At 40.9% G+C, this 25,723-nt stretch overlaps 1 protein-coding gene across 2 annotated transcripts; it reads left to right on the top strand.

Annotated features, from left to right (window-relative positions):
* Positions 1-5,494: 5,494 nt before the first annotated feature.
* Positions 5,495-25,550, top strand: SNX3 (sorting nexin 3). Of its 2 annotated transcripts, XM_027895448.1 has the most exons (4): positions 5,495-5,772; positions 18,320-18,415; positions 18,796-18,920; positions 22,349-25,550. In XM_027895448.1, the coding sequence occupies exons 1-4, from the start codon at positions 5,611-5,613 to the stop codon at positions 22,452-22,454; spliced, it is 489 nt and encodes a 162-aa protein (XP_027751249.1). In that variant the 5' UTR covers positions 5,495-5,610; the 3' UTR covers positions 22,455-25,550. The 2 variants fall into 2 exon arrangements, with proteins under 2 accessions (XP_027751249.1, XP_027751258.1); XM_027895457.1 differs by lacking the exon at positions 18,796-18,920 and having other exon boundaries at positions 5,521-5,772.
* Positions 25,551-25,723: the final 173 nt, after the last annotated feature.

Genomic DNA, 25,723 nt, shown 5'->3' with positions numbered 1-25,723 from the left:
CTGGCTCATGTTTACCTGGCTGTTGATCAGAACCCTGCTGTCCCTTGCCAGTCCCTGGCTCCTTCCCCTTATCTTCACCTTCCAAGCTGCACCACAGCCCTTGGAGAGCTCACCTACCTGCCTGCCCAAGGGCTATGTTCCCTGTGCTGCTCTGGCCACTCAGCAGAAACTGCAACTTCCAGACCCACCTGGAGCTGCACATAGCACCTTACTGCCCTACCCGTGCAATCCAGTTTTAAAACAACTTCCTTGTCCATCTCAACGTGAGGAAGAAGTTCTTTACATTGAGGACAGCAGAGCACTGGAACAGGCTGCCCAGGGAAGTCATGGAGTCTCCCTCTCTGGAGGCATTCAAAACCCACCTGGACACATTCTTGTGTAACCTGCTCTAGGCGACCCTACCTTGGACTATATAATCTCCAGAGGTCCCTTCCAATCCTAACTATTCTGTGTTTCCATAATTTGTATCATGCTGCACTGTGCCTGTATTGGGTGCCGCAGCTTTCAGGCCAGCTTGGCTGTCACTGAGGAGTGACAACTGAATTTGCATTTGTTTATCCTTCCTAGCTTGTGCTATTTGTTTTTATCTTTAAAAAGATGCACCATAAAATACTAACAACAAATATTTGTAAAATATTAAGGACAATATTCCTGTCCAGAGTTACAGCCTATCTGCACATTAGCCGTATCAGTTTATGTCTATCAGTATAAGTTTATGCCAGAAATGCACCCAAAGGTCAGGATGGGGCTTCAGGAGATGTTGCCTGCAGGGTTCATTGTGCAAAGAATAGATAAAATGTCTGCTCCTGAAAGAAGCACAAAGGAAACACTTAAACTGACTTTTAGTTTTGAAACATCACAATTCCTATGTCTTATTCTAGCAATAAATTTCTGTGCAACGTGAGAAGGCAAGCAAGCAATTTTCCTAGGCTACCAATTTACTTTTTTTTTTTTTTACAAATGTATTGGAAAATGGTGCTTTAAGGCACTATTAGAATAGCTTGCAAACAAAAGTTGATTATATCCTGAATAGTATTGCTAATTCTAAAAATAATGTTTATGATCTTTAAAATATTAACAGTGATTGAAGTTATGCACTAATACGTTCAGCTGTTTTAAAATACGTAGTTGCTGCAGACACATCTTCAGCGCAATATACCTAATTAAGTAGTGAACTAAAGTGCTTTTTAATCACATCTTTAAAGAGCTGTTTTCAGTGCATTTTCTTTCATCCTTCCTTTAGTGGGCATTTATTGGTTTTGACTCATTCTAGCATATTATAGCTATCAACACCTGTGCCCATTTAGGAATGAATTCCAGTACAAATCATAGTGCATTGAATAGACATCTCAGAGATGCATCACAATTGTTGCAATATATTTAGAAACTCAAACAAGGAAACAAACAACTTCAGTAAAAGTGATTTAAATAACAAATAAGTTATCTTTATAAACAGCTTATCTCCTTGAGAACAAAGAATAAACAAGGCAACAAGAGCTGGGTTTTCTTCCGTTATTAACTCAGATCACAATATGAATGGGTGAAATGTCAAGAATAATTGGAGAAAATGACAGTATAATCTTCAGCAAAAACATCTGATTTATTTAAATTGTCACTGCTTTTTCTTAACCTTGTTATGCAAGGCAGCGCAGAAAATCTTCCCATTTGGTTCTATTCTGACATCTTCTACCTAAGTGAATAAACACTCTGCAATGCCGTGAGCCTTCTATATATGGGCAAACCCTGACATGCCACCGCACACAGGATGGCACACTCCAGGAACTCTTTGTCCCTTGGCTGTAAGCACTTGGCAAAACGAAGTTTTGGTGTTAACCTAAACAAACAGGACTTTCAAGTACACTTCTGAAGATTACCTTGGTTAATGTCCTGGAACAGATAGAGATCCATTCTGTGGTATACTTGTACCCTTCATTCCCTGTACCTGTGCATTTGCTCCCCTTCAAAAACGTGACATCTGTGCAGAAATTAAACTGGCACTTGTTCAACTGCATTATTAATCTGCCAGCTAGCCAAAAGTATAGGTGGCCTTGGAGAGGCATAAAAATCAGGATTATAATCAAACCACTCCAGAGGTCCCCTCTGGCCTCTAGTGGTATAAACTGCACTGCTTTTAGAAACCTGGATGTGTTGAACCTTATGGGATGGATGGATGTGTCCAAGGGTGTTTGGGTCTCTGCCAGACCCCTTCTAAGTTTCTGCAGAGGGAGGGCTGAGTTTACCTGCCTGCAAGACTCCAAGATATTCCCACCAGGGGACACATCTTTGGCTCCCAAACACAAATGCACTTTTGATGTAGAATTGACCATTCAGCCTAGTCTATGAAAATTAATGTTGTGGTTAGTTTTCATCAACACATTTTCCATAAAAAATCATTTTCCTGGGATTATGTCAAAACACTCTAGGGTAAACTTGATATTAACCTCATCTATTTTGAGTCAATCAAATATGCTGTTAATAATCTACACTGCTTATAAAGCCTCAGGTTAATAAATCTGAATAAATATTCCCAAAACTGTGGACTTACAGACGTTTTTCAATATCTGTTTATAGCTTACTTCTCAATAGCTCAAACAGCTCAATGTGTTAGAAATTCACTGCACAGTCTTTCAGCTACACAGACACTACTTAGCATCTCTCAGAACAGGAGTTCACAATGTATGTATATATATATAAATGTGGATATTACAAATTATATTTAGAAGCTTGACATTATTTTCTGGCAGGCAAGTACATAATGCAGATATTAAAACACCATGTTTCAAACCACTGGCAACTACTGCAGGGATCAGGAAGTAATTTTTCCACATAAGGCATTGCACAATTAGTTCAGTGCCCTGTGAGTTTTGCCTTATCCTGAGTCAGCATTCCCCACAAGACAAAATATGCCTGTGATGTCTAAAATGTGTTAACCTAGGCACTTGTCAGAAATGCTGAAGAGTCCTAACTGGATAATGGAGAGATTTGGTTTCCTATCCAATCAAATGTGACTTTTTCTTTTGAAAAACAATAAGAAACAAACAAAAAGCTACTGGAGAGGTATTACTTTACAAAATTCAAGAAGTAATCATCCATTCATAACTGCTCATACAGGTTCATGCTATGGTATCCATATTAATGTTCTGCCAGAAAATCTCTGTGTCATAATTAAATAAACAGTGTGTAGTAACAAATCTGTGAGTATCTAAATGCTTGGTTTCTTGCATCTAATCTTTGGACCTACAAACACAGCTGACCTCCAGATTTGAAATCTGGCACAAAGTTCATGTCAGAAACAGAATTAAAACTTTCTTTTCTGAATTTGTGCTCACTTTCGCCCTGAGAGAAGAACCTTTCTAGCAAGAAGCAGCAACTACAGAGAGCATTAAGTCCAGTTTCAGGATCACAAAAAACACCCAAAACATGTTACAAAATAAACAAATGCACTTTCTGAGGATTGGAAGAAAACAAGGAGGATCACAAGACTCTGCTTTTCCCCCACCTTCACTCCTTCTCCTTGCCTCATGTGGCATGCATGCTTTCAACTGATGTAAGGAGGAGGCTGGTCATGAAGCAAGGCATCTTCCCCTTTGCCTCCCAGGTCAGAGAATTTGTAGATGACCTCAGTGGGAAAAGAACCAGAAATAGGAGACCTCTTCAAATCAGTGCAACCCCTTTATATACCAATGCCGTTGACACATGGGCACTTCTATAACAGTCGTTCCCCCGTAGCTTGCCTCCACGTGGCTCTCCACCACCAGTTATCCTCATTAGAGAAAGCAAGACGGAAGGGTGGTGCTCAGATGGTGCGCTGTGAGAAAAGAATTCAACTTAGGCCTCACTTTTAGTATTTAGCCAGCATGAGAACAAATTACGGATTCATTATAGACTCAGCAACTTTCCAAATGTACGGTACTGGATACCTTTTTGTTGCTTTGGAACAGACAATGAAACCAGGCTTGGCCAGGAGGCAGACAATATATTATAGTTAAGACAACACCACTGCTCTACTGCATGCTCACATTTTCAGTCAGATGTGGCTGGATAGGTTGTGCAACAAACAAAAGCTTATCCAGATGCATGTCTATGTGATCTCAGTAGAACTAATGAGTTTTTTCTTGCCTTGCTGCAAGACCAGTTTAATAACAAGTATAATTCAGGTAAGGCTCCCTTTCACTCCTGCTTTGTAAAACTCTTGTCAGCTTAATTTCTGTTTATAATTATCAAGTGAATAGTTGGCAGCTATTAGTGGAAAAGAAAGGAAGTAAGGAAGGTGCATTGTAATCCTGAAGCAGTGATGACAAGGAAATTCTCAGAAAAGTCACCAAGCAAACCACCTACAGCATACTGGTTATGGTGATGGGTTCTTTTTGTATCTTGAGTTCATACCTGCTTTCAGATTATCTTTTTATTAACATACACAGCTGATAACTAAACTTGCCACAGTGTTAACTTTGAGTCTCTCGGATGTGATCTGTGGGCAGCCTGCCATTTTACCTGCTGCCTACACAGATTTTTGGTAAAAATATCACTAGTTTTTTGTTGGGGTTTTGTTTTTTTTTTTTTTTTTTTTTAGGTAGACTACAGTCTCATTCTACCTGGATTGTAATGAGCATCACTAGAACTCTTTCGGAAGGCAGGCAGGAAGGCAGGAAGAAAGGAAGGAAAATTATATATGTATTTAATCATTGGAAGGTTACTGTTAACAGACAGTAGAAAATTCTGGAAGCCCTCCAAAACGGTGGAGTAATATGAAATATTAGCACATTAACACAATTTCTATTCACTGATGTTCTGGGTGCATCAAGAGGGTAAACGTTACACTACTTTGGGCAACATTTATTGTAACACACCACCTGCCTTATCAGGTACCGAAGAAATAAAGACCTTATGTCATGCAAGGGAACAATTCTATCAGCTTCAGCTTCTGCTTCTGCCTTTCTCTCATTTTCTTTTTTCCTTTTTCTCTTCACAATTTTCCTTTCTTGTCCTTTATGAATGAAATGGAAATAAACTCTTTGTCTTTGTAAGCTACGAGAATGTAAAATCTGTGCCCGTTGGTTATATTCTTAAATGCGTATCCCTCGTGAAAATGCACTAAGCCTTACAAGATTTAAGGCCGCTTCAGACAACGCTGTCACCTTGATTGCAGCGCGGGTCTGTAACTTAAGACTTTGTTTTCGACACAAAGCTTTTGGTGGGCACCTCTTGCAGCTCACGTTTGCCCCTTCCCGATTCCTTGTGCCCAACAACTTGCACTTACAGCGTTTCCTACTCAGCCTTCTCACCCCCGCAGGGCGGGGAAGCTGCGCCCGCCCCCTCAGCCCCACGGCCCGCGCCCCACGAGCGGGCGGGCCCGACAAACCAGCTCCCCCGCTCAGCGCGCCTCGCCCCCCAGCGCCCGCCGGGATCTGTAGTTCAGAAGGCGGGAGATCGCGGCGGGCGTAAGCGAGAGGCGCGGCCCTTGAGGACTACGCTGCCCAGCGTGCCTTGCGCGCGGCCCGTGGGTGCTGGTGAGCGTTGCCGGGCAGTCAGCTGGGCGCGGGGCGGGCGGGCGGAGCGGCGCTCGGGGCTCGGTCGATCGCTCAGGGTGGGAAAGGCGCCCGCTCCGCCATGGCCGAGACGATCGCGGACACCCGGCGGCTGATCAGCAAGCCCCAGAACCTGAACGACGCCTACGGGCCGCCCAGCAACTTCCTGGAGATCGACGTGGGCAACCCGCAGACGGTGGGGGTGGGCCGCGGCCGCTTCACCACCTACGAGATCCGCGTCAAGGTGAGGCAGCCCCGGCCCCTGCCCGGCCCGGTCGCGGGGGTGGCGGTGTCGGGCCCTTCTGTCGCCCGGCGGTGACGGGCTCCCTCCGCCGTGTCCTTCAGGACCCGTGTCGCGCCTGCTGCGGGAGCGGCGCTGGGGGGGCGGTAGCAGAGCCGCAGTGGACTCTCCACCCTCAGCCTGGGGCTCCCAACTCTGTGACGGGCTCCTGGGAGCTAAGGCGATACAGTTCGGTTCAGATAACCCGAGGACAAGTGCTGTCTCGGCTCTGCTGTGCACAGCTTGTCCTTAGACTGAAATACCGTGTACTGTGAGCAATTGCTTGTCTGTCTTCAGGTAAATAGAGGAGGGCAAACTCTGAGCTGCGTGAGGTGGAGTAATATGGGTGGATCTAGCCTGAGAAGGAGATCAAATTCAGGACTCCTATGGCCTCAAAAGATACATAGAGAGTGTGTAAGTAAGTTTAGTGGGCACACGTGCTAGATCAAAGCCAGCTGAAGTGGTCAGGTGCCTGTGTATGGGGCAGGGCTTCCTGGTTTCTTTTGTACCTGAAATGAAATTTTAGTGCTTGATAAATTGGACTGTTTCTCGCTATGTACCGCTATCAAATACTTTTTCTCAGTAGCACTAGGCTCCTTCCTAGCTGGAAAGGCTGTGTGCACTGACTTGGCCCAAAGGCTAGTAGTCTCGATGTCATGGCTTGAGAAAAGCTATGTGAAGTCATTACTATGTTCCCTGGTCTTTCATAAACAGAACCCAGAGCAGTGGATGAAAAAATTGCAATATCTACAACATAATTCTTGCCTGTGGCTGATAGAGACTTGAGGCAGGGAACCATTTCTGGTCTACATTGCCGGGGATAAGTTGGGTTGAGAAAGATGACCTCTTATAATTTATATTTTTTTGTGGTTTGTGGCTGAGTCTACTACCTTGTATCACTTTACTCTGTTAAAGCTGATTGAACCTGGTCAGTTATTACAGTCAGTAATAAAGGGAAAAGCTTCACTGACTGCCTGCACACATTCTCTGAAATATGAGGTTTTAGATATGCCTTCAGAGCCCAGAAGGCTTCAGCGGAGGGCTGCTGCCTTGGTCACTAAAATTCTTTAGACAAGATTTAACCTTGTGTGGATTTTCTGATTTTAAAGGTTTAAGTTCCCAGCTTAATGTAACCTTACTTAAAAAAGCAAAATCAGCTGAGATCGAAAGCTACTAGGACGGATACTTCTTTATTTCAGATGCTTGTAAGTTGTCATGTTCAGTAGCCATTCTTGTGTTTCAGGATGTGTCAGTGGGGTAGGGAAAATAAACTAGCACTCTAGTAGCCTGTGTTTGGCCTCTGTGTGAGGACAAACTAGAACTTGCAGGCCTGTGTTGCATTACACTGACCTTATCAGAACATTAGAAGTCCACTTAGCAGAAAGATGTAATTCTACCTTGCTGGAAAGTTATTTGCACCTTCAGTCCCTGGTGACATTTCTTTCCATGAGACTGAGCACTTGGAGTTGCTGGATCCAGGCAAGATGATATAAAAGACCATGGTATAACCTTGGGAATGAGAACAAATTTCCTGTGATTAAAAAATAATAATTGTTTAAAAATCTTAAGCTGAGGTTCTTCATCAGAAAGGAAAGCAGAAAAACAGGTTTTGAGACAGATTAGTTTTAGCCTATCTGCTGTTTGGGGTAGAAAATTCTGGATTCCTGTTGTAATGAAGACCAAGAAGTGATTTAGACAAACATACGCTGTGATAGTGCTGTGACCTTCCTCTGTTCTTCCTCCCAGTCTGACTACTATGTAAACATTGTATCCTCCACCCTCCTTGCTTGCATCTGTGCATGCCTGTGTACAGGACTCTCTTATAATACATGATCATTCCCTTTCCAGTCATGCACTGCTGTACACATAGTGCTGTACACATAGGTCGTAGCTACCACGAGCTGTAAAATTGAGTGTTATGTCTCTGTGTGCTGAAAGGCTACAGAGCAGCTAACACAAGATATGCAGAATTATGTTCACTGTCTAAATTTGTATCAATTAACTGCTTCTCAGCAGAACACAAACCATGTTGCTAATATGCAAGTTTCAGCATGGAAGAAGAATTCAAACTTGAATTGCTATGGGTGCTATTGTCTTTGTAAAAGGTAGGCCTAGTACTATAAGCTGCTTCGTGGAGTGTCAGCTAGCCTCTGTCTTTGACAAGTGCTTGTGATCACAGAAGGTAAGAAAGTAGCAGCTGACATTGGCAGTTTCCCTCAGCAGTGCTAGTAATGGGAATAGAATAAACCTGAGAAGATGGTGTGAGTTACCTGTGTCATATCTGGAAAGCTGTGTCTTCTACTAAAACCAGTGTTAAAATGTTAAGTGTGCAGAAATGGAAGGCTTAACTGCTGCCAGATTCTGGAGAAAGCAGCTTCATGTTATGGGTGGAGATCATGCTGAGCCAGAAATACTGTGAGAGAGGACACTGAGATTCAAGTTTTGGTTGAGGCAATTAGACTTGTACCATTATTGCGGTGTTTACAAACTCTGTCCAAGCGTAATTCTATCTTTGTCTGAATCTAAAAGCTTAACTTTTTTTTTCTTTTTGTTTGAAAGATTGAGCTTGCTGGCAGACTCTTGAACTGATATCTGTTAACAAGGATCTTGCAAAAAGTACATGAGTGAAATACACAGTTTCCCCAAAGCTTTTGCTGGCAAGCTTTGTACTGGTAGTGCAGCTGAAGCATATCTGTTGTATGGAAAGCAACAAGTGGAACAACCTCATGCTTCAGTTCTTCTATTGCTGTATTAATCAGCTTCTGGTGGAAGTTGGAAAGCCTAATGGGGAACTCCAAAGATTTGGGTAGACTCTTCAACAGTACGCTACTGCATAAGCAAGTCATCAGTATTTTGGTACTTAGGAAGGTTTTTCCCAGTGAAGGTCTGTGTGGAAGGTCGATGTGAACTGTGGTAAATGCATGGTGCTTTGATAAGGATTTGAGGTCTCTTAGAGGATTGCTGTAGGTAGACCCTACACAGCACTTCTAGCTGGGCAGCTTACTTCATAGGTGGACACTTGGCCAAAGTATTGACTTTCTGAGCCTGAACTTACAATAAATAACAGTCTGTCCCTGGCAAGCTGAACAAGGTGATGACAGAAAACTTTCCACTGTAGCAACCACTGTAAGGCATACAATGTGGCAGTGTGCCACTACAGTGCAGCCTAGCAATAAAAGTCAAATGACTTGCTCAAAAATGGTAAGTGATAGGAATTGCCATCGTTGCAGTGCTGAAATGGCAAATTTTAGTGGGTCGTGTTTTTGATAGAGTGCTTCAGGATTTGTCTTCTATCATCAGCATTATGCAGTGAGTTTGTACTGTTCTAAGGTGTCCTTTGTGTGTGATGGCTTAGGATGAGCCAAAACAGAGATAATGCAGTAGGGTATAAAGTAAACTTGATAAATGACTCATCTCATCTGAAGTTACCTAAATGATCACAGTATGGTGACTGCACAGTGTTTAACATAATCAGCTAGACTGCCTGCTAAAGTAATGCTGTGAACTATTCCACTGCCCTTACCTCTTGAGGAAAGGTGTGAACCAGCAGGTAAGTTCTCTGTAAATACTCTTGCATGCTGCTTCTCCTGAGTCTTTACTAACTGTTCCCTCCTACTTGTTAAACCTTGTCAGGGTGGGCTTGTGCACGTCAGCGCTCTTCAGTGAGGGCATGCAAATACCTGTTACTGTTTATGGGCTATAAATCAATCAGTCCTCTCCCTGAATTCCAGGAAACAAACATAGAAAAAATAGCAGTTGTCATATTATCATCCTACAGCATGTCTTCAGTCCTCAATCCAGTTCCAGGTATCATTTGTCTTCTACCGAAGTTGAGACATAGTTTTCTTGATAAGTGGGTCAAAAGGAAGGTCTTTGCTCAAAGAGATTCCCTGCAATAGCTTCAGTTGTTAAATCCTTTAAGGAGACAAGACTTAAGCTTTATGAGCTAACTCTGATCCAGCAACTGGTGACACACGTCAGAGCTGTACACCCACTGTAAAGGCAGTGCCACAGGAGGTAAAGACATTGGTTAGAATAGTGTCAACAGATCACAGGGGTATCCAGGAACTTGGTACATGTGGGGAAATATCCCTTTGTTAATGCTGTTTCTGTTATTGTTTCTGTAGAAGTAAAAGTGGCTTCTGTGCTGCCCGTTTTGGTTTGGTTTGTCACCTAGACTAAAAGATTAAATCTGTTATGGTTAATGAGAACTTGCAGGTAAGTAGTTGGTGTTTAAATTGACAAAACTGAAACAAAATACCTATTACAGGAGCTATCAGTCCAAGTAGTTAAAGAATTTTTTGGGGGTCAAACTGAAGTCAAACTAAAAGCCTTTGTCTTCTTAGTTCCCTTCTTTAATGTTAAATGGCCTGTTGCCTCTATTCAGTATTATTAAACTCAGCACTAAGTATACCTTAGCTTTTTGAGGTTCTCTAGTGCAGTGGTTTGTCTTGAGGTGTAGAAAGGTACTGCCTTGCTGCTGTGCTTTCAGATGTTGTGAAAAGGATCACTTGAGTGGCACCAATGCTCTTTGAGGCAGCAGTCAGCTTTCCTGTATCTTCTGCAGAAAGACTTCTGTAGACCTACAGAGGTACTTGACTCTGTAGGTCCAGTGTGGGGAAGGAAATGAACACACAGACTGTAAAGTGCCTGCAGTGTTAAGAATAGTACTGGTTTCCAAGGATTGGGGAAGTATATCCAAGTACTGCTGAACTTGAGACACTTATAAAAGTCTGTTCTCCTCTTAACCCATTTTTTCAAGGCTTAACTTGGACACAATATTTGCATTTCAGCATATTTGTAGTAATCTGACTTGAGTGACTGATTTGAGTCTCACTGCTGTGATCAAATCAACTCAGACAGTAAATTAACTGAAAGTATAACTTGCTCAGAAAGCACTCGTCTTAATGCCATGTTTTGCAAAGTGGTGCTCTTGATCTGATGAATGTGTCTTTGAAATGGTCTGTCCTTGAATGGTACCAAATCTCCTGTCCTTCCTGTGTTTGGCAGGGTTGGAAGCTGCAGATTCTTCTTCCACCATGAGAATCTGCCCTTGATGTAGTTTACTTCAGCGTTGTAGAGTTTCATAGCTGAAGCTTGTGGTGGAGTAATGACTAAACACTGACTCAGTATGGATGTTTAGGGATGCATAGTACGCAGTAATTCTCTATTTCTTTAGTACTGGAAATCTTGCGTAACACTGCAAGTCTTCTCTAACTGGAGTAAATTATGCTTTTAATGCCCTTTTCTAGACACTGCTACCAGTCAGATATTTTCAGACTCCTCTTCAAAGAATAAAAATGCAGTGATTCAGGTGACTTTGTTTTTCTGTTCTACAACCCAGATACTGCACATTTACAAACATTAACTGCTCCTTCAAGCATTAGTTCAGAAAAGGATATCTGGAAGGCTAAGAACTTCCAAGGACACTGACTAGGGAGACAGAGAAGTGGAATGGCTGAATGAAAGAAATTTCCAAAGCAAGGAGAGTTGATTTACAAGTCTGTCGCTATATTTGCTTCGAGTAGCAGTTTTTTCTGCAGAGGTTTGTGATTAAACTAGGTTCAAGAGCCTGGTCCAAAGGTACTGAACTAGTTTTGCATTGCTGTGTGTTACCGTGTAAATAAAATAAGCAGGTCTCTGAAGAGTGCTTCTTATTAGTGACTTGGAGTCCTTTTTTTCAGCACACATAGTGTGGATCGTTATTGTCATATATTAAGATTGCACTCCAGTACACTGTGGAACAGACCAAGTCAAATGGAACAATGACTAATCTTTGTAGGACAGATGGCTGTGATCCAGGTAGGCATCTGATGCCAGAGAGTTTTGATACATGTTTATTTTTAGATGGCATGCTGAAAAAGTGTCAGCTTGAACTTTAGAGCAGTCAGGTCTCTGATGCTTTTCATCTGGTGTAATAAATCTGTGCTGCATCATTTATGTCTTCTAAATGTAAGGGAAGTATTTTATTTAAAGTTTTTTCACTTGGTAATGCAATGCCAGTTGCACTACTGGAGGCTGTTTAACCAAGTACGTAATCCAAATGCCCTGTGAGGCTATAGCACTGAGTGAGGGGTCTGAAGTTGCTACTGTTAATGTGAAAAATAACTTTTAATGTGAAAAGGATGAAGAAACCCTAACCTTCTAGTCAGAATATTAAAACAAGTGTTTTACCAACTGAAAATGGGTCCATGAAGTATTCCTTCTGTGGCTATTTCTTGAGAATCCAATTCAAAACTTCTGCTGTGCCCCAGAAGGTTCTCCCATGTGTCAGTATTGTTTATATTGGCCACAAAGCCCATCTTGAAAGTGTAACTATTAGGTTGTGTATAGCAGCTTTACTCTAAAATCCAGAACAAAATGAAACTGTATATTAAGTGGTTTAAAGCCACCTCTATACATGGGGAAAAAGCTTCCAAGATTATTTCCATGGGCCTAAGCTGCAGCACCCTCTAAGCATTAGGATATGCTACAAAATAATGAGCAGGAGTTAGAAGCCTTTCTGCAGCTTTTATTGGCTACTTAAGAATGTGAATATTACTGCTCCAGTAAAACTGGAAATATGGAGAGAAAGTTCTGCTACTTAATAGATCTGTTCTGTACTAGTTGCCTCCTTTTTCTTGCATGTTTGAAGTATAGGGATGCTGGACTGTCTCTAGCTCACAAAGCACAGTAAAGCTTTTGTTCCTGATAAAAAATTATCAATTACAGCAATTCACTGAAATTTGTTCATCCCCATTTGACTGTAGCTGGCAGATGTCAGCTAATGATGATAAAGTATCAACTTAATGCGATCCCTTTTCAGTCATTCTCAGTGATGAATGAATGGGAACATTACAGTAGGCCAAATCAGAGCATATGACCGTTATTGCTTGCAGTTATGTAAAAGTAGCAATCCCTTTTCTTTCAAATGAATATTTGATATTTCAAAAGAGGCTTTGGCTTGGTAACCCTGTGAAATAATTATTTAGAGTTACTAATTCCGTTTGGATGTTGTAAACATCTTTGCCCAAGTCCTTCTTAAAGTTGGCTTCTGTTTTTACCTTTGGCTTCTGAGCATGCAACCTGAAGAATAAAGAGTCACTAAATAATCTGTAATCTTGACTTACCCTGCTTTGAGCCTTTTTACTGTGGCTCACCATAACTCAGTTGTTTGAATTGATGTTGTTGAACTTGATCATGTGATGATAGATGCTTTTTGGCAAAAACCTAGACATCCCTATTCTCATTTTCAGAAAGCAGCTCTGAGCTCAAGGCATTGAACTTGGCAAAGGTTAACTTCTGTCTAAAGACTGATAATCTCTCTCACATTGCTATTATGATTTTACTTCCTTATCTTTAAGGTGGAAAACATGCTAGCTCCATATCTCAGCACTGCATGGTGGGAAGCTCTGAAATTCTTGGTATACTTTAAGTCAGCATTGTTTAAAACTTAGATGTACATATGGTCAGATTTTTCAGTGTTCTATTAACTTTTTTTTTTTTTTTAATATAATGTATCTTCAGTAGATCTGGACACCAAGAGGAGAAAAGGGAAGGTTTAGGCAAAAGGACCTAAATTTAGAAAAATAACAACATCTTGTCTGACATTTTGCAGTGGGAAAGAAGCTTTCCTTCAGTAAGGCACCCAGCAAGAAACTAAATTTCTAGAAACTGAAGTTTGGAGCATGTTTTCCTTCTTTCTTGCTTTTCGTAATTGTAGGAAACAGAGAGGTAGCTGCTTATGTTGAGTCAGGAAGGAAACAAACCACTGGCAAGGTTTCAGCAATAACAGTGGACTGCTGAAGCCAGTTTCTTGCATTAAAGGACAGCAGGCTCTTATGTTAAGAAAATCATAATACTTTTTTATCCAGCCTGAATGCTATTTACTGTAATACTCCAGAGCTCCCTTTGACTGACTGTAAATGTAGTCAAAGGGTGTAGTCTCTTGACAAAGATTACAGCTTGTATGAAGAGACAGTAAGATGCTTGAATTTAGCTTCTGAGAGTCAAAGACACAAGCTTCTATCAAAAGTGAACTGTGTGCTTTCTTTTGCTCTATTTTAATGGAAATAGAGTTCTGTCAAGGCTACCATAAGCGACTTGAAAAGATGACATCAAAGTAGGTGCTGTGGCAACGGAGAAGCTTTATTCTTGGTCTGTTAGGAGCGGGAGAGATGGGCAATGCAGTGCTGCTGGTGAGTATTGTGTTGGCAGATGAGCAAATTAATCAAATTTACTTCCAACTGTACTAACAACTACAACTATGGAGTTTCTGCTGTTTGGAGATGGACTGGACTGCAGTGACACACAGAGACAGTCTTGTGGAGTGTCAGCATACTCTTTGAAGAATTCCAAATACTTGCATTTGATTTGTGTCTGGAAACAAATTTATAGGAGCAAGTCTAGCTATTTGTAAGATTTTGTCTACTCCCTGAATAAATTAATCTAGTCTGGAGAACAGAACACTTGAAAATACTTAGAATTCAAGTGTATTTAAAATGCTCTAGTTTTCCTCCTGCATTTATGGTAACTTCTGTACCAGAATGGCTACGTCAGAGGGCTGTGTCTCTGAAGCTGAATGGACAGTATTGACTAGTACTCAAACTATTTTTATTCTCTTTGTGAAAGTCTCCTCACTTGTATATAGAAACAATTTGTAGACTTCTAACTGTCCATAGCTGGGGGATTGACTGTAGTAACATCTAGAAGACTGTTACCTGGTTATCCAAGCTACTGTCCTAGGACTGTCATTTGCTTCTGAGGTGAATTGGGAGCTTCCTGAGCTTGGAATTGGACTCTAATTGAATATGTTACCATAACATAAATGTAGCTGAAGAAACACTGTGAATACAGGTTTTACCCTGAAGTCTATTAGCAAGCAGTCATTGCTTCCCACTATCAGTGTGCTGAGCACAAGCCAAATGGCTGTAGAAACTTGTTTGGCTCTGAGTGGAGAAATGTAGGAGTGACTTAGGGGTCTGGCTTTGTCATCTGTTGTTTAGCTATGTAATGTAACTTGGCTCCAGTTTTGACAATATTTATTGCAGTGTGCTGGCTTGGGCAATAACTCCCCCAGCAGAATGCAGACTGTTAGTTTGATGGTAGTCAGAGAAAGCTGAATGGTGTCTACATGTAGTCTAATACAGAGGCAGTGCTACACAAAATCTCTCTTGTCTTAGCATTTTTCTATGGCTTAGGATTTTGGGCTGTTTGGGATTTCTGCAGAGCTGGTTTATTGGTCCTTCTGCCATAGTGCTTTATCTGTAATTCTGACTAGTGACTTTTGGTTGTCTAATAAGATCTTGGGTGATGCATAATCCTTTCAGGTTGAGGACTTGCATTCAAACTGCTAAGAGACACGATTTTGGACTAGGAAGTTGTTGAATTTTTTTACCTCAAATGATATGATTATTACACTCCAGAAGAAGCAACTGCTGCAGTAATTCTGCTGAATTTATCAGAGGAATGAGCTGTGCTCCAGGGGCTGTGCCAAACTGGGTCATGAGTTTCATGATAGTAGACTTTGCAGGTCAGCAGGCCAGAAAGCCAACGCTATAATGCTGAACAGGCATGGGCAGAAATGCTTGTAAAAATAAAATTAACCTGACTTCAAGTTTTGTGCCTTACTCTTGTCTCTGTTCTAGCAGGCAAACAAAGCACTAGCAGTACTCTGAATAGCTATTAGCACCTTATTGCCTAAACAAGGATAGCTCTCAACATAAAAATGTGAAGCAGAGAATAACATTTTTGATATCTCACATGGTCCTAAAGTGGCACTTTAAGTTATTCTTGACACTTCAGGATTGTCTCCTTCTACCAAATTCTTGTCCATTGATAGCCCGTACTTCAGGAGCTGTCTTTGCTTAATGAAAACTGTGTCTCCATGGTAGATGGAGGCAATAGTATATGCACAAACCCTCCCTACTGAAGGGCAATAATCCTTAGTGAGAAAGGCCCATAGAGTAACTTCAGGTGTGAATATAACCTTAAGCAGTATAAAACGGGACTCTCAAATTGCTTTTTTAAATAGATCCTAACACCTGGTTACCTGAAAGACACTGCTCTATCAGTACTTATTTCTAGAGGAAGGAGAATTGCTGTAGTTTCTGGGGTTTAAGAAACATGAGGTTTAGAAATTGATATGAACAGATAGCTCCATTTCATATCCAGACCAGAGGACAGGGAACATGTACTTTAGCATATAGTTGTCAAAATGTGACTTGTAAGACGCTTAATTTAATGGATGCCTTTTGACATACTTTTCAGTGTGAACATTTCCAGTGCTTATGATCAAGGCTGGAGAAGATTTTTCAGCTCAAAAGGAAAACAAAGGACTCTGTCCTTTCCTCCAACTTGCTAGCTGGGCTAGCATGTCGAAAGTTCAAAAGGGAGTGTAGAAGGTAAAGTGAGCTCAATTGGCACTTCCACCACCACATTGTACCTGTAAGCCTGATATGTTGTTTAGGGATTAACTTTATAGACTTCATACCTAGAAGCATGAAAAGAGATCCTGAAGACCTGGGAACTCATTGTTTTTTAGTTGCTTTTATCCAGTCCTAATCCCTCTTGCAAGTAACTTGAGAGGAGAAAGGAGTATTTTCTGCAGGTGAAAACCTATTTGTTAAATATTGTAAAGGACTTTTTCTACCTGAGACATTGACAAAGAGTTGATGTAATGTGTAGGGATGTAATGTGTAGGGGTGAATTTGATTAAAAAGCCAATAGCTGAAAGCAGAGGAAAATAATCCAGTACTTCACTCCAGGGAATCTCATGTACTCTGGGAGACCTATATTCACTCTTGAGTAAAGTATTCTCACCCTCAAGACAAGAGTGTTTATTTATAAATCCTGACTTCTGACATAAGTCTTAAGTGCAATTTTATTATTAATCTCTAGCCCAATCAACAATATTTTACCTGGGAAAGATAGTTTGAATACTTTTAAACATTTAGCAATAACATTGCCTAACAAAATACTGTTCTGTACTTTTTCACTTGTAAATTTTGGACTAATTTGCATAATGTGAAAGTACACAACCAACTTCTGAAGTACTTTTGAACTGTGACAGCCAGAAACTTGTTATTGTTTGGCAGCAATAGCACAACCCATAGTGCCAGGCTTGCCTACTGCAGGAATTAAACCTTCATTTGAGCAGCCAAAATTATTGCCCAATCATAGCTTAAGCATAACATCCTATGAAAGTTATTGTGTAGGGATATCCACTCTGTGACCAGATCCTGAGTGAGATGGCTTACGAGATAAAAAAATAAAACAACAAAAAGTAAAAGGTACAAGGTACTAGCAGAGAGTGACTACTGTGCATCGTCAGCAGGAAGACTGGGGCGTAACTGTAGTCCCATGTGAACATCAGCTTCCTAGGGTACTCCTCAAGACTCTTTAAAGGCAGACTAAGACTATTAGAGAATATGCAGTCTGATAAGAGTAGGCTTTATTTTGTTGCTTCTGCAGTTACAGGCTCATGGTGTTACTTTTAGGAGGTCACAACTCCTAGGAACATTTTTGTAATGTTCTAGGCAGTTTGCTGATGGCATTAAATTTCAGAATATGGTCTTGGAATTTTTCATTCTGGGGATGTCGTTAAGAGAGGACTCTCCCAATGTCTACTTTAAAAATAAGGTGCAAGTGGGATTGCAACAGTGGGATTACACTGCACCCAAGGATGAACAGAAGTAATACAGGCTCTCGCACAAGTTAGTGTAAGGACTTGTATCAGGGTGCTTGTATATGTTACATGGTCTTGTGCAGCATTATAGCCTTGCTCTATTTGATCTCTCTTTCAAGGGTGTTAGAGTTGGGTCCTGGCTTCTAGCCCCGTTCAGCAAAGTTCTCCCTAATGTCCGTAATCATGCTCTACTTAGTTTAACTTTATAGTCAGACAGTCTGATCTCTTCAGCACTGAATGTTGTATTGCATCTCGGCCTTGTTGGCTTCTTTGGAGCTACCCCAAACTTGGCAGCTTGTGCTATCAAATCTTCCTCTGTCCTAGATGGATTCACTGTAGGACTTACTGGTTTTGCTTCTAAAGATGTTGGAGGTCATGATTTATCAGGGAGTAGAAAAGTACGGGATGCTTGGTTCATGTCCTGTAATGGTATCTAAAACACTCCCTTCAATGCAATAAGAGAAGCCTGTGTGGATTAAGAAGACTTTCTTCCCCCTTCCCTCCCCACCTCCAATTTTGTACATATTGGGGGTCCAGCTCCTGAAAGAATTGCTTATGCAACCTTAGAACTATCTCAAGTGGCCAGCAAATCAGATATTCTGCTAGGTGATAGATGACAAAATACCAGTGATAAGGATACCATGTAAATGAGGCTCGCAGTTACGCAGTTTGAGGTACAGCTTACTGATGTAGCTTAGAGCTTTATTTATATTTCTGTGTTTTGAGTGTTTTCTCAATACTGTTGTTGTTGCCTAAATGGAAGTAATGTGTAACTTAACAGCTTGGTTCTTCTGGTTATCAAAACTTCTAATCTGTCTAATCAACAGCTTGTGTTCTTGTTTTCAGACAAATCTACCTATATTCAAATTGAAAGAATCTACAGTCAGAAGAAGATATAGTGATTTTGAATGGTTAAGGAATGAATTAGAAAGAGAAAGCAAGGTGAGTAAAGTGAAAGGTAAATGCAAGTCTTCATACAAAGAGTAATGATGCTGAAATATTATCACCATGTTGTAAGGCATATATCATATGGAGCAGATACTGTGGTTGAAAATGTCCAATAAAAAAACAGTGTGTCAGTCTTTTTATCAAGCCTCAGTTCTACAATGCCAGAGGCTGTTTTAATGGTTTTGAGTTAATTCAGAGTTAAACTACTGGAATTCATCTTATCTCTGTGGGCAGATACTGGTCTTCGCTGCTCATGTTTTATTACTTCACTAGTAATGTGATTGACAAGTTGGGTCCTCTAGGATGAAGAGGTGGAACAGGTGTATGAACCTGCTTATAGGCTGCACTTAAGGGCACTTCTGTAAATCTTTCAGGTTGTGGTACCACCTCTACCAGGAAAAGCGCTTCTCCGTCAGCTTCCCTTCCGAGGAGATGATGGTATATTTGATGATTCCTTTATAGAGGAAAGGAAGCAGGCTCTTGAACAATTCATAAACAAGTAAGTATCAGGTCTAGTATCCAGAGGCAAACCCAGAGCTCCGCTCTGGAAAATTGTTTTCAAGCTATTAGTCCTCTAATGGAGGTAACTGCACTAGGTTCAGAATATTAACTTTCACATAATCTTGCAGTAGGACATACTAACGTTGCTCATCCAGTGTTTAGTTTGGGTGTCTTAATGCTTACCTGCATTGCTGAAATGACTGTTAGTGTTGTTAATTTATGCAAATTGCTACAAAAATTGTAACATTCAAAAGAGTTCTACTTTATAGTTTCTGAAAGGGTATCCTCCACTGTGGGAACAATGGAGCTTACAGTGGGCTTACAGCAGTTTACTTTGATAGCAGATGTGAGGTATTATCAGCTTGTGTAATGATGCATATTTTCTCTAATCATCATGAGAATCTTTCTGAAGATGTAAAAACACTGCTCTAGGTAGGCATGCATAGTTTGAAATAGACACTTTGGGTTTTGTCACTGCCTTTCAAAAGGTGAGCAGAAATTATAGTAGCAAAGTATTATGATTCTGTTTCTGCCATCTGACACTACTAACAGCTGTCGTTACATGGACCAGAGTTGCTGGTTTAATCTCTAACAATGTGGATCCAAGCTGTGGGTAAGGCGGAATGCTGTCAGTTAACCACTCTTCTGGTCTCTAGAGTCAGTGCTGTTCAGACCAACTGGATTTGGGACTGCTCCCTTTAAAAGTTCAAGCTTGTCAGTTCCACTAGCATTCTAATCTTGTTTGATAGTTAGGCTGTTTAACAGAAGATGCCTGTGAGTTACTCAAGAACTTAAGAGAATGTACTTGGCAGTTACTGTTAGTCAGTTCAGTGTCTTGGCGTTGCAAGTGACTAGTTTACTGAAACTGTCTGTTTTGTGCAAGTAAGTGTGACCTTATGAAATCTCTCTTTTTTCTCCACATACTTGCATGTCACCTCAATTTAGAGGTATTGCTAATGATTCTGAGCAGGTAAAGTGCTTCAAACTGCTCTTTGTTCTGTTCAAAGACAAGTGGAATGAACTTCCAGGGCATCCAATAGTAAGATGGAATGTGGTTGGTTTTTTTAGTGCTGTAAAATCAAGGCAGTTGTGACTGTAAAGTACAACTTTTGTCCATGCGGGCTTGGGACTCTACCTTGTATGGGGAAGAAGTGCAGACTTTTGTATACCGAGTCTAGGAATATGTATGCAAGAGGGCTGTTTGTGTTCTGAAGCAACTGAAACAGTCATCTTACCTTGACTCTCTGAAAAACTCAGTATAGCTGACAGAAATGAGGTGGTCAGTTTTTGGGTATCACTTGTTCAGTCCTACAGCAAGTAATAAATTGATTGTGTAGAAGTGTACAACTTCTTGGTTAATTTTTCCTCCTTTGAAACATAAAAGCAGATTGTTAATGTAGCTGTTGACGTAGTAGCAGACTTGAGTACAGCTGGAATAGGACTTTTCAGACATAACTCATAACTGTTGCAGCTCATCAATTTATTCTAATGGCAGGACCAACTCAGGAAGCAATTACTAAAGATTTGAACAACATAGAAGCCTTAAGGCTTCTACCAAGTACTCTGAGTATTAGTGAATTACACCTGAAGGTCATTTGCGTAGTACATTCACATTATTGCATTCTCAATGCTGGTCGTTCCTTCTAGAGGTAGAGTCCCTCAGATAAATTATATCACCTTAACAAAAAAAGTCTTAGTGCACCAATGCCAGTTCTTGATATCCAGGAGTGTTGAGATGGATGTTACTGAGAAGCTTTGCCTCTCTAGATATAAAATCTAAATCAAGACAGTGTTATTTGAGTCATCTCTCTTGGGCCAGCTTGCTGGCACCACCATCAGTACTACATACAGTGACGTTCAAGGGATGACTGTGTCTCAGCATTCTTGTCTGCCTGAACCTGACTTTGAGATACATGAAAATTTTTGAAGTAGCAGCTACTATTTGTAAGGGTCACCTTTGTGAAAAATATTAAGGAAAAGCCAATGCAAAGCAAGCTATTCCAGTTGAATCTGGTATCAGATCTAATCTTGCAATTCAGCCACCAGTTTCCAAGCCTTCCTGAAAGGGAGAAGGAATATGCTGCTTCCCCATCATCTTCTCCTGTATATCTTTCTCTTGAAGTTCAAGGCCAGCAATGTCAGTCTGATGAGGATAAGAAACTCAAACTAATTATTCTAGACTATCGTCCTTGTGAACTAGTGCTTGAGACTGCTGGCCATTTACTAGAACCAACAAGACTGATAAGTGTTACAACTGTACTTGAAATAAACATCAATACTGAATAGGAGAGCTTAGATTCCTCATTACAGGTCACCCTCAATGATAAGTGAATATGTCCTGTGGTGAAATAAACAGTGATAGATAAATTTGGAGAAGATGCACAGAAGTTCGTGGAAGTACTGGTGGTGAACCACTGGAGCTTACTGTGTATTACATGTGTTCAATTAGATCGCTTCCGTTAAGAGTAGAAATGTTTTGACAGATATGGAGGCCATAAGGCTGACACAAGCTGCCCTAGGGAGGATGGGGGGCTTTTTCTCTTAAAGGCAGAAGTCTGTCTTGATTGACCAAACTGGATGTAGCTTTTTTAAACCAAACTGCTTTACATTTTCATATTCATAAGTGATCAGCTTCCGGGTATCTGATTCCCTTGGATTTTTACCAGCACAAGAGTCTGCATGGTATTTTAAGGGTTTGAATGCAATACCTTGTGGTTTTCTTCCAAGTTTGGTAGTGTCTCCTAATTCAGTTTCATCCACTTTCCTGTTAAAAGCATGGTGTCTCAGTTTATGTGTGAAACAAAACTAAACCTACAGTAGAGATACTGGTCTCTTCTAGAGCAGACAAGGTCTGTCTCCTGTGTTTGATAGCTAAGACATGTGCTGTGAACAGAACCCTCTGACTTCCCGTGGTAGAGGAGCACTGACCGAGGGGAGTCACTGCCCGGAGCAGTGCTGGAGCCTTTGGAAGGCCTTCGCACCCCCTGGTGGAGCGAGGCTTCGACTCTGCCAGGGTGAACTGCTGCTCAGTGGGATGAGAACTGAGTGGATAAGCAGCCTTTAGAAAGGGGTCCTGTGGCACAGGTGTCAACACCTGTAAAAAAAAAATCCATTTGCCTTCCTTAACTCTAGATTTCCTAATGTTAGAATGGCACTTGGATAGTCCCATCAGTTGCGGGTGATAGACGATGACATAACATGCTTCCAAATGATCAGAGGTAGCTCAGAGTTCCTATGGACTAACTTCATCTGGGGAGCATGACGAATCTTGCTGCTGGACATCATTCTAGTTGCCAGCAGTGAACTGAAAGTGGGATTCATGCCTAAATGCAGAACAATAGGTTAGTGGTACAAAACCTCAGTCTGCTGGCTAGCTGCAAGTAGGCTCGATTGGTTCACACTAATGCTTGTCTTTTTCCTCTCCAGGGTTGCAGGCCACCCACTGGCACAGAACGAGCGCTGTCTTCACATGTTCTTACAAGATGAAGTAATAGACAAAAACTACACACCATCCAAAATAAGACATACTTGAATTCTAAAACTGTCTTCTTAAACATTAGTGGTTCTTAGGCTTGGTTTTAAGAGGTTATAGTTTGTCTTAGCATGCTGAGGATGAACAGGCACAAAGTCTCCACTAACACCAGTACACTGCTTGGCCTTTGCATATGCTTTATAGCATTTAAGAACTCACTTGTCTTCTAGCTAAATCCCTCTGAATCCTTCATTTAAGAGTATTATACTATGAGACCATTCACCCCTTGCAAAGTCTCACAAACCTTTCCACTATTATTTGCAATGACTTAACAATGTTTACTGACTTGGCCTTACTTGAACTTTCACAATTGTAGTGTCACGTGTTCACTTGTATTTGACTAAACTGCTATGCTGTTTCTGAGGTAGTCACCTGTCTGAATGTCTGTAGAAAGACTGCTTTATTTCTGATATCCTGTGTGAGAAACACTTATGCAATTGTCTTCAAGCTTGTAAAACACTTTATACTGAAGTAATGAGGGAATTATCTTTATATTCTGTAAAAGGAAAAAATCAAATTTATATACTAAAGTAACTTGTCTAAAGTTTTGAAATAAAAATGAAAATGCACTTCAAATGTTTTGTCACTCTTGACCTTGAGCGTGGGGTATCTCATGCTTTCTGAGAAGCAGGGATTTGACTGTACTAAGTGAACTGGTGTTACAGCCTTGCTGTGATTCTCTTACACAATGTAGTTTTGTATTGCTAACAGCCAGCACTAAGAACCCTGAGATGATGGCACTCACTCTACAAGTGTTAAAGAACATATAAAGGTATTGAAGGCTGTTCCTGTAGTGTGGAGCCAAAGCTGGCATACCATTCATGGTAGGCAGTCAGCAGATCTGTGATTTTAATAACTTTGGGGAAAGAGTACCTTTCTACTTGGCTTGAGAAGCATCAGTCTAGCTTCAACTAGCTGGTGAAAACTATACCATCCTATCAAGAAAGGAATGTTGACAGAACTTCATTCCTAGATTAAAGTAGCTCTGCTCTACAATTACAGTTTGGGTCATGAAATCCCCTAAGTCTGCTGTAAGATGTTATTGTAGCCCACTTCCAAAAGGAGGGGTAAGCTGTAGCTCTGTGCTTGTGTGACCACTGGTGCAGTGCAGATAGTTGGTGGCTGAACTGCAGTTCACAAGCAGCACTTCTGAGGTTGTCTTTCTCATGAGAAAGAAGTGAGCTAGAGAAGCTTTCTTAGTCTTCCACATGTGAAACAGAATTGACCTATTCAGATGCTCTTGAAAATAGATTCAAGAATATTCTAGTAGCAATCTACTCTAGTGTTTTGTGCTGCTTGGTAACTACATGTTGGCTTAGACTCAGCTCTGCTGCTTTTTTCCTTCTTGCAATATTTATCAGTGTCACGAGCATCCCACAAACTTGCTGACAGAAGTTATTAGCTTCTTTTTACTAAGGCCACTAACCTCATTTTTGGAAATCTGAATGTCAAAGACTTAACTGACAAAGCAGTGGTGGCCAACTGGATGATGTATAGTACTGGTGATTAGCTACACTGGTGTTTGAATAATTGCTCTTTCCACCTTGTTCTTAACTAAGACTGTGCTGATTCTCTCTAATGGCCCTATTCATTAAACCAGGGACCAAAACTGGCAGAGTCCGCTTGCAGCCCAGGGATGTCCAGCTTTTCAAGATGTTTGTGATAATGTAAAATGATTTTTAAAATTCCCTGTGCTTGTTGAATCACACTTAAAAGTTGAATTACTCTCGAAAAAGGGGAAAGAAGGGTTAAATGTATACGAAGTTTCATTATGTGGGTTTATATACAGAGTAAGATATTCTTTTTCTCTTCTCAAACATTCTTTTCTGAGGGGTGCTTCTCTCAGAAATCAAGGTACATACCCCATCTTATACCTAAAATATGATGACACAGTCTGTATCATTTGCCATGAAAAGAAAAAAAATAAGCCAAAGAGGGAAAAACTGCATGCTTGATGTCAAAGTATTCCTATTTCCAAAGTGAGGACTTTGGAGTGTTAGCTTCTGAGAATTACAGGACTCTGGGATCTTACGTGACCTTAAGTCCTTCAAAGCTAACTAGAGACCCTAATTCTAGTGTAGTGTAGTGTACTGGTTCTGCTTCTGTGCAATCTGCTGTAGTGGGAGCAAGACATAGTCTGAGATTATCTGTGCCTAAACCATAGGGATCTGGGCATCATTCCCAGCTCATGAGTCTGCTCTGCAGCTGGGCTAAGTTCTGCAGGTAAGAGGGTGTGCTCCCATTGTCCTGCCTGTTTTGCAGCTGGAAGAGAGCCAGTACGCTCTATTTTGTCCTCTAGCTTGGGTGATGTAGGGACAACAGCACGCTGCAGAGCGCAGTTGCCTGGTTGCCTTGCAGCAGGGATGCAGTTCACGTTTATTGCTGTTCTGGGACAGCAGCATGAATCTTACTGGAATTAATGTTCTGTGATGGGTTCTGTGCAGCACTGAGTTTGACTTCTATAGCTCATAAACTGAATTGTCACAGAGTAGAGAACCACAGTTGATTTTTCTGCCTTATCTGGTTATTTTTATTGTAGAGAGCAGAAAATGTTTTAAAGTTATTACAGGTGCAGGAAAAATGGCTTATAAAGTGTTTGTTGGTTTCTTTCTAAGAAAGCACTGTGCCCTGTGGTAAATACATTCTCAAGTGCTCCATGCCGGTTTGTATAGATGTCTTGAGGTCCTGTAGTCTGTGCTTTGTCTCACTGGACTCATCCAAAGACTTGTCTTGTGTACTTTATGGTCCAGTTGTCTTGGAAAGGATAGAATGTGAGACCTAGCAGAGTGCAAATGGAAGAGAGCTGGGGTGAAAACTTTGACCACTGAAACGTGAGAATTTTGAACTTGAAAGTCAGCAGAGCTAGGATTGCACTCATGATCTATATTCCTTGACAGTGCAAATCAGTGAGCCATCAATATATTTCTACCTGTCATTTTAGCATGCATGACTCTTCAGTCACTCATTGCCATATGAACAATATATTTCCCTTCTCCTACTGCCAACCTTTTCTGTTGACTGGGAGTTGCTTACCTCTTTCTTTGCTGTGATTACACTATTGGGCACCTTAATAAAACCTCAGTCTTTTTAATTGAAGCAGTGCTTTTGAACTCATCATCCTTTGTTAGCTGAGCAATTCGCCAATATTAAAAATTGTAATAACGTGAAACAGAAAGCGCATACTGGGGTAGATCTCCAATGCACTTAGTTGTGTCCTAGAAAAAGCGTATGTCACCTCCTTGAGAAGGGAATGTTGCAGCCAGTGTATA

This window comes from Empidonax traillii, unplaced genomic scaffold, assembly GCF_003031625.1.
Source record: "Empidonax traillii isolate 1590-97213 ecotype Southwest subspecies unplaced genomic scaffold, ASM303162v1 scaffold16:size2589160, whole genome shotgun sequence".
Lineage (NCBI taxonomy): Eukaryota > Metazoa > Chordata > Aves > Passeriformes > Tyrannidae > Empidonax > Empidonax traillii.
This window is presented reverse-complemented; position numbering and strand designations above follow the sequence as displayed.

What these genes read in the sequence shown, in the direction of transcription:
- SNX3 (XM_027895448.1), top strand. Translation starts at nt 5,611, where the DNA reads ATGGCCGAGACGATCGCGGACACCCGGCGGCTGATCAGCAAGCCCCAG. An exon ending in AATTAGAAAGAGAAAGCAAG is followed by an intron (nt 18,416 to 18,795) that starts GTGAGTAAAGTG and finishes TAAATCTTTCAG; the next exon opens with GTTGTGGTACCACCTCTACC. An exon ending in CTTGAACAATTCATAAACAA is followed by an intron (nt 18,921 to 22,348) that starts GTAAGTATCAGG and finishes TTTCCTCTCCAG; the next exon opens with GGTTGCAGGCCACCCACTGG.